This window comes from Pantherophis guttatus, chromosome 1 (assembly GCF_059756535.1).
Source record: "Pantherophis guttatus breed Tessera chromosome 1, ASM5975653v1, whole genome shotgun sequence".
Classification (NCBI taxonomy): domain Eukaryota; kingdom Metazoa; phylum Chordata; class Lepidosauria; order Squamata; family Colubridae; genus Pantherophis; species Pantherophis guttatus.
In genome coordinates this window covers 301061303-301070161 of record NC_142063.1, presented here as the reverse complement: position 1 = coordinate 301070161, position 8859 = coordinate 301061303, and the positions used below count along the sequence as shown (strand labels likewise).

The 8859-nt window shown below is 38.7% G+C and overlaps 1 protein-coding gene and 1 long non-coding RNA gene across 10 annotated transcripts in view; one reads left to right on the top strand and one right to left on the bottom strand.

Moving 5' to 3' along the window:
- Positions 1-1799: 1799 nt before the first annotated feature.
- On the bottom strand, positions 1800-8206 carry LOC148116909 (uncharacterized). The gene is made up of 2 exons (XR_015731536.1): positions 8104-8206; positions 1800-3475 (listed from the first exon to the last, which is right to left on the bottom strand). It is a non-coding gene; the product is annotated as an uncharacterized LOC148116909 (long non-coding RNA).
- The window catches only part of SYT14 (synaptotagmin 14), an 86834-nt gene continuing 85954 nt past the window's right edge, over positions 7980-8859 (top strand). For 5 of the 9 annotated variants that reach the window (XM_087883212.1, XM_087883211.1, XM_087883208.1 and 2 more), the window contains exon 1: positions 7980-8228. In XM_087883212.1, coding sequence (XP_087739338.1) covers positions 8216-8228 — 13 coding nt within the window. In that variant the 5' untranslated portion in view covers positions 7980-8215. The remainder of the gene's footprint in view (positions 8229-8859) is intronic. The other 4 variants (XM_087883207.1, XM_087883206.1, XM_087883210.1 and 1 more) reach the window with 2 other exon arrangements.

Below are 8859 nucleotides of genomic sequence, written 5' to 3'. Positions count from 1 at the left end.
TGGGCTATTCAGCTGGACGCCCCAGTTTTGTGCTGGTTCAGCTCCTTTCTCCAAAGCCAGCTGCAATAGGTGTTAATAAGGAGTGAGAGGTCTACTCTCCTCCCCCCAGCTGCTATCTTGTGGCATGCCACAGGACTCGGTACTTTCTCCAGTCCTTTTCAACATCTACATGAAGCTGCTGGGTGAGATTATCCATCACGATAGGTTGATGTATCATCAGTATGCTAATAGTACTGAGCTCTATAATCACCACTGATGATCCAAGCGATGCTGTGGCTGCCCTCTCACAGTGCCTGGAGGTTGTGGGGCCCTGGATGAGGGACAACAGGCTTTGACTGAACCCTGGCAAGGCTTTGGGGCATGGACCACCCCAGATCCAGGACCATGTCATCTGTAATGTTGGTTGGGGTTGCATTACCTCAAATGGATTTGGTCTGCAACTTGGGGGTTCTCCTGGACTTATGATTCCTGCTCAAAGGGCAGGTGGCAGTTGTGACTAGGCGAGCCTTTGTGCAAACTTTGGGTTGTGCACCAGTTGTGGCTTTTCCTGGATCAGGAGTCCCTGTGCTCAGTTATTCAGGCCCTAATCATTTCGTGGTTGGACTACTGCAATGCACTCTACATGGGTTACCCTTGAAGAGCATTCGGGAACTACAACTGGTGCAGAGTGTGGTGGCGCAGGCAGCTCTTGGGGGCCTCAAGAATGCAACACCCCTGCTTTGTGAGCTGCATTGGCTGTTGGGTCTGTTTTTGAAGGTGTTGGTAATCAATCTTTAAAGCCCTTCATGACATGAGTCCAGGCTACTTGAGGGACTGTCTCATCCCACTGGGATTGGCCTGCCCCATCCATGCTGGCAGAGGAGGCACACTGTGGACACTGTCAGCCTGCACCTCCCTGTAGAACATCTTGCCCCCTGGTGTGTGAGCAGCCCTAATCCTTCTGATCTTCCAGAAGAACCTAAGGGCCAGGCTCTGCCAGGTAGCTTGGGACTCCAATGAGGGAGTATCATAGTGGAGGTGGTTGATTGATTAACAATGTAACCCACCTACCCTCATTCTGCTCCCACCCCCCACCTTTTAATTGGACCCTGAAGTTCTGGATTTTATAGTAACTTTTTATGTTTTTAGTTTATATAGTTCTTAGTTTTTATGATTGTAAGCCGCTCAGTTATCTTGAAGTAAGATGGGCAGCCTATACATTTTATAAACAAACAAACAAACAAACAAACAAACAAACAAACAAACAAACAAACAACCCTTGTTTCTAATTTGCTTTATACATCTCTCTCCAAGATAAGGGGTGTGCATAAGCGCACCAGCGTGCCTACAGTCCTTGTCCTACTGTCCCCATTTATTTGTATTCATTTCCTTTGTTTATGTCCATATTCATATTCATACCTGTTATTTTGTACATTTTTGACAAACTAATAAATAAAATAAAATAAATAAGGATAATACTCAGCAGAAATAATATTCAGTCCATTGTTCATCTATTACAATATGTTTGTTATCTGAAACAGTAACCTGTGTCTCACTTAGCTTTTCACTTCTTAAACTTATGATTATCTATTATTCATGATTTTTGCACATTGCTTTATGATAACTGAAATAATTACAACACATGGATATGCTTAATAAAGTTCAGGAAGGTGTATGACATTATAATTAATGTGTAGCTGCCTATATGGAATGTCCATGTGAATGACTCATTATCAATGTCTAATAATGATGTGTAATCTGAAAATGTTCATTTTAAACTGGGTGAAACAATCATTATTACTTATAATAGCTATTCAATACAACTTCAGCAAGGTTTTATTGAAAATAATTACTGTTATTGCCCAAAAAACACCCAAATTGATTTTTTTTAAATACTAGTGTCATATAACTATATACAAATATTTGTGAGTTCAGTAACGTTAAAATATTCCAGTTTGTTTCTGTCTCCATTCTTATTTACAAGTAATCTATTTATTTTGCCAAAAGATAAAGTGTTGAATATCAGTGGGATTTTATATTGTAAAAAAATGCAAGACTGACTGTTCTTCGTAACAGCAGTCCTAAGAAGAAGTCTAAATAGTCTATGAAACCAAACTAATAACAATTAGAGATGAATTATGTGGTTATAATGATTAGTAAAATGTCTATGCTACTCTACTACCAGTTCACAATAGCATACAAAGCAAGATTAGTTGTGTTAAACAACACAGTAGTAATAAACAATATAAATTACAACAACACTGAATAATGGGATGGATACTGAAACCCAAGATCTTCCAAATGCTCTCTTTTTTGAAGGTAGGACTTCAATACTTCCTTAAGAAGGTAGTTCTTATATATTTGGGCAAGTTGTTACACAGGAGGAGTACCACTATTGAGAATGCCCAGATATAGGGTTCTTATTAGTAGGACTCTCAGCAGAATTTCTAAGTTCTTACCAAAAGGGCACATTCATTTTGGAGTGGGTGGTCTTAGAGACACCAGGATTGGAGCCATGTAGTAGATTGTCAGGATTTTATGTCAGAACTGTAATCACTTTCTTACAAATTCCTGCAGTGCTCCAGATCTCTTTTGTCTTATTTAGCAGCTAGATGATGATTTCTTTATCATAGCTTGCCATGGGGTGTCATCTTTGTAGACAAAATGTTTTGCCTCATAGCAGCTACTCAGAATTTTGTTTTGCAGATGACATTTTCCCCTGAAAGCCATATGCCCTCCTTACACTCCTATCTTTCTACAAAACAAAGACCTTGCTTTTTAACAGTTTATGAGTCTTATTTGAAAGTTGCCTATTAAGTTTTCTGGAAGCTGGGAAAGAAATAATTGTAAATAAAATAAATGCAGCTGGGATTGCTAGCAATTTATTCATTTTACTTCTCTCTCTCTTTTGGAATGAGTTGATTTTTGTGTAGTTTTTTTTTGAGAATTCATAGTGGCTTCAATGGAGAGGGCTATTTGTCCATTGGAGGTGAATACTATAATGGTTTTCCTGTGGCTGTATTTGATATCAAGAAAAACGAAGAAGGCCACAGGCTGAATTCCAGCTGCTTTGTCAGGGATTGTGAGTAGGAACTATGTGTTTTGGAAGTGCTATTTGATTTAATGCAGACTTCTAAGTTTTAATTCTGGCCACCCAATTCCCTCTTATTTACCTATCTTAATAAATAACTTTTGAGAATTCAAAAATACTCACACGATTTTTTTACTATTACTTCAAGATTTGCTATAATATAAATATGATTTTCTTTCATAGCTATCAAGCTATGCTGTATTTGTACTTCGTCTAACAGTTCAACTTGTTTAAAATATTCACATGGAGCTGTCTCAGGTCCTGCAACATTCACTTCCTTCTTTTATTAAGCCCTGCTTTCTGAGTCCTTTCTTTTTGAGACATTCTCTTCAGAAACTTTTGCTTCACGTCCTGTCATGCTAGACATTCCAGGCAAATGCAGTGCCATTTGACTGATTTTTCATTCTGTTAATAAATAATGTCCAGTGATGTGATTGAAGTTCATGATATGACACAAATGTAAGTCCAATAGATATTTACTTATTTATTCAACAAATGTATATAACCAACTATTTATCCAAGATGTTCTAGGCAGCAAACAGTAATAAAACATAACTAAAGTATATAAATCCAAATTAAAAGATACTGGGTTGATGGCCCTAAAAACTGGTTTATTATTAAACCAAACGACACCCATATCAGTGCTCCATCAACATCCTGATTTGACAGCTTTCTAAAAGGCCAATAGGATCAGAGCCATTCATATTTCAGGTGGGAGGTGTTCCTAAGACAGACACCATGACAAGGTAGGTGATACTGTTCACCAATGAGACTCAGAGTATGCCTATTCTGCCTATTCTAATGGACTGGGCATATCTATCCTTTAAATGCAAATTATCTTTCATATCTGTAACTCACTTTGACATATTTCCCTGGTGGAAATATTTTTCATCAATACAATTTAAAATACTGTATTGACTTCAATGGAACCGGGAATTATTTACATGCTATCAAAAAGGGATAGGAAATCTATAAACTTTGTTCTGAGCTTGTTGAGCTCATCATATCACAGCAATCTATTGGGCTCTTAATTTCTTAATGTTAAGAATTTATACTTTAGTTTTAGTTTATTCTAATTATATTATGGTTACTTTGGCTACTCCTGTTATTTTTATAACTCCAAAGCATAAATATGTCATGTCTTCTTTGGCATTACATAATATAAACAAAAAGAAAATATAAACACGTTGTCAGTTGGTCTATGAGTTTCTTTCTGCCTGCGTTACATTCAATCACTGACTATAGTGAATTTTTACTTGATATATATTTTATTTTTTATAGCACTCCCAAGGTATTTATCTCATATTTTATTCTTGTTACTATAAAGTACAGTACTGTACTTTACTTGCAATCACAAAAAAGCTGCACAAAGCCTAGGTTTTTTAAGAGGATCGCTGGAAGTTACAGGTAGTCCTTGGGCTACAATGGCAATTAGGATGGGAACTGCCAAAGCTAAGCAATGCTGCAGTAAAGCAGGACATCATGTGACTGCATCACTTAATGATGGCAATTCAAGTAGTCCCAGTTCCTGTCATTAAATGATAACTGTATAAGTGAGGGCTTCATGTAAATGTGACTTTTTTCTGGCTTCTCCATTGACTTTGCTTGTGGGAAGCTGGCAGAGAATGTCAGAAAACATGATTATGTGACTGCGAAGACACTTGACAGCTGGAAGTACAAAGACCTATCCTAAGTATCATTCAGGGCCATCATGATTTTGAACAGTTGCTGAACAAATGATCATAAATTAAAGTTATCTGTATTAGCATTTCTGAGATACAGTTTATTTTCAAATATAAGTAAAATGAAATGAAATAAATAAATATATACATCAGACATAAGAGGTTCACCACATTAATATCCTAATAGATCCCTATATTCCATCTTCCTATTTCTCAGGTAGGGTCCCCCCCACCCCATGTAGTGAACATTAGCAATTATTGTTTCCTGTCAAGCATATATTAACAAAACAATAATAGCTAGGCTAGCCATAAACAGTTAAAAACTCACAATTAATTTCCTATTCAGAGATCTAAAGGCAGCCAGGCTGAACATGGCTGGTTTAATCCAGTCTACTAGTTGCTTTTACAACACAGATTCCAAGGGGAGTATGGATATTTGAGGATCATTTAACAGAATAACAGAGTTGGAAGGGACTTTGGAGATCTTCTATTCCAACTCTTTACTCAGGCAGGAAACTCTATACAATTTCAGACAAATAATTGTCCAATCTTCTTAAAAACCTCTAGTGTTGAATTACCCACAACTTCTGGAGGCAAGCCATTCCACTGATAAATTGTTCTGTCAGGAATTTCTCCTTAGTTCTAGGTTTGTTCTCTTCTTGATTAGTGTCCATCCATTGCTTCTTGTTCTGCCTTCAGGTGCTTTGGAGAATTGGTTGGCCTCTATTCTTTGTGGCAGCCCAATAGATATTGGAACCATATCATGTCATCCCTCATCCTTTTTTTCATTAAAATGAATCCTGCTTCTCTCAAATCAATTAATTAAATTTCCCTACTGAAAACTATTCCAAATTGGGGTTCTAAAGCATCTAAAGCTTTTTATTTATAACCAACATTTCTATAGTTCCCCCAAACATAATTAGCCAGTGAAACTGTTTAAACAAAGCATTCAGCTGATCTTATAACTAACCTCTACCAATGTGTTGGCAATAGCATTTTGAATCATCTGAAGGTATCAACCATTCTAGCATTTACTGTGCAAACCTAATGCTGGCCTGGTTATGAATATCCATTTAATTCCTTGGCAGAACACTAGAGGGGTTGCCTTTCCTTCTCCAATGGGCATACTTAGTTGGATAATGAAGAAGGCAACAGAATTCCAAAAATTCCATTTTCTTTATTGGTTTTGACTATGTAGTACACAACAAATTGTAAATAGCCTTTAAAAACATGGCACTATGTAATCTTAGTTACCTGTTGAAGAATTAGGTGACCAAAAAGTAGCAGTTAGAATGGAATGTTGAGCAACTAAATGGTTCAAAATTGAAGAACGAGTATGCTGAAGTTGTATGCTGTCACTTTATTTAATTTATACACATTATAAAATTGCTTGGAGAAACAACAACTTCAGATATTCCTTTGATTCAATTTGAAGGGTCAAGGTAAAAAATACTTATGGAACCTTTTGTTAAAAGTGCAGGAGGAGTATGTAAAAGCCAATCTGCTGCTCACTATATTTTCCCCCCAAAAAATATTATGTTAAGGAGCAATGCCAACCCAAAGCAAATAGATATGGAGATAAACTAACAATAGACTTTTTCTTCTCAGGCTGAAAAGTTCACATAAATACTTGCAGGTTGGGAGAAAGGCTATGACAAAACAAGACAAAATATTAAATTACAGAGCCATCACCTTGACAACTAAAGTATATTTCACCATTATTGATTTTCTCAGCTATAATAAATGGCTGTGAAATCAGATTATCAGAAAAAATGATATCTTTGAATAATGATGTTGGAGAAAATAGTTTGGACATGTAGAACACATCTTTCAGTGACTTCAGAAAACTGAACAGAAACACAAACACTCCAGTGAAACTAAAGGTTATGTATTTTCAACACATAATGTAAAAGCAAGAATCATTGGAAAAGACACCAATGTTTGAAAAAAATAAGCAATTGAAAAAGAGGCTGTCAAGAAAACAAGTTGGCTGGATGCTATCAATGAAGGCACAAAGATAAATTCACAAATACTATATAATATTAAAATTTTATATACTACAAAAATATTAAATAAAGGTACTGATAGGTCTGGAGAAAGGGTAAATCACAAAGACTCAGAAACAGCTGAACCACTTAAATATTGGCCATCACACACACAAATCCCTGTGTATCCAAGACAAAAGCTAAATGTGGGAGTACATTTGAATTCTAATTTGCTTCAGTTTCTGATGACAGAGTTTCAATCAGTTTGTTTAGAAGGTAGGCAGATTTGGACATACTGTTGGCTATAACTTGGGGCAAAATATAGATGTTACTTAATATGTATCCACAACTCATTGTGTCCTTAAACTCGGATTATTGCAAAGAATGTTGTTAGCTGTAGTTGGATCCTAATTTAGAATATTACTCTTATCTTTTTAAGAAACTGCAGTTGTAACAGTCATTATATCTTAAATGATAACAAATCTTAAATATACATCTTACTTTGTAAGTGTACTTTAAAGAAATACATTCCATTTTGCTATCATTTTAGATCCTCAACCCTTTGCTGAACTTTATTCTGTCCTCACATATCCTAGCCTTGCCAACTATAAATTGGAAAGTTCCATATAGGCTACTGGGACTGAAAAAAACACCACCACCATATAGCATTTAAAATTTGCTGAACTCTATTCCATTTTATGGGTATACAGGTGTTTTCATACGTTTTAAAATCTAAAATCGTGATTCTTGAATTAAGGGCTGAGGGAGACGGCATATTCATAATTCTAACTGTTACTATGTAAGTCAATAATAGTTTTATAAAGTGTATGCAAACATTTTTTTCCAAAAATCAAGTGATTCGACCATCGCTTTCTTTGATGTTATCGGCATCTGCCTGTTGCCTTTCCTGAAACGAGGGAGGCGTAGAGGACGAGAGCTACGCCCGAGAAATCTGAGGCAAAGCGCATCAGATGGAAGGCTGGAAGGCAGAGTTTGGCTCGCGCGGAGCGGCTGCAGCATCCCTAGCACCGAGCCGCTTGACTGAAGGAGAATGGCGTGGGCAAGGAAGAGTTTTGGCGCGGCAGCGGCTGCACCGATGAGGACCGTTAGTTTGGGAGGCCGCACTAAATGCCCCGCCGCGCGCGGACAGAAAAACAAGAAAGCGAAGAAAGCGGCGATACTTTCGAAACTGGGCGCTCGGAGCGAAGAGGAAAAAAAAACAAACAAACCGGGGAGGCAGCGATGGGAGGAGGAGTCACGCGCAGCTTCATAGGTCCAGCACGCGCCACTCAGTTTTACACCTCCCCCAACCGCGCGCGCGCTTCTCTTCCACTTTGCTGCCACCCGTGCTGCCTCTTGCCCCCACCTTTCGAAGCTTTCTCTCCCGCCGCCGCCGCCGCCGCCGCTTCTTCCAGCCTGTGCCTGGCAGTGTGCGCCTCCTACGTGCGTTCCACTTGGTACGGCCCACCTGGAAGATCATGGCGATTGATGGTAAGTAGGCCAATAACGAGCTCCTCTCCTCTCGAATAACCCCCTCTTCACCTGGGCAGCGGGCGCGGGGTGGGGCGACCCCGAGCGGAGGGGCGCTCCCTCAGGGGAAGCCCGGAGTTGGGGGGGGGGAGGGAGACAAGAAATAAAAACAAAAAGGGCGCGGTTGATTTGTGTTCTTGGGCTCTTAAGCAGAGAGCTTCGGAATCGTTGGGGAGCGGGGGAGGGGGGATAAGGGGGCGCTTCGCTATTCCCCCCACCCCTCAGGTCTGGCGCTGCAACTGTCATAATTGCAGAAAGCGAGAATCGGCGCTTTTCCTCCCCCCCCCCAGCATCCCCATGTAATTGTATACAAGGACGCAAATTATTTTGTTTGAGTCGAGGAGGAATTTTATCTATGGTCTGGCTAAATAAGTGCTTATTTTCAGAGGTGTTTAAAAAAACAAAACCTACCGATAAGATGAATCTCTGGGATAGTAGTGGCCAACGGTCATTCATTATCGGTTCTTTCGCGTTTTCTTTGCGAGTTATAACAACCCTAAGCTACAGGCAGCAGAGATCTCGAGGCATTTTTTGACTAAAGGTGCACAGAAAATAACTGGGTAAAGAAGATTCTTTCTTTCTTTCTTTCTTT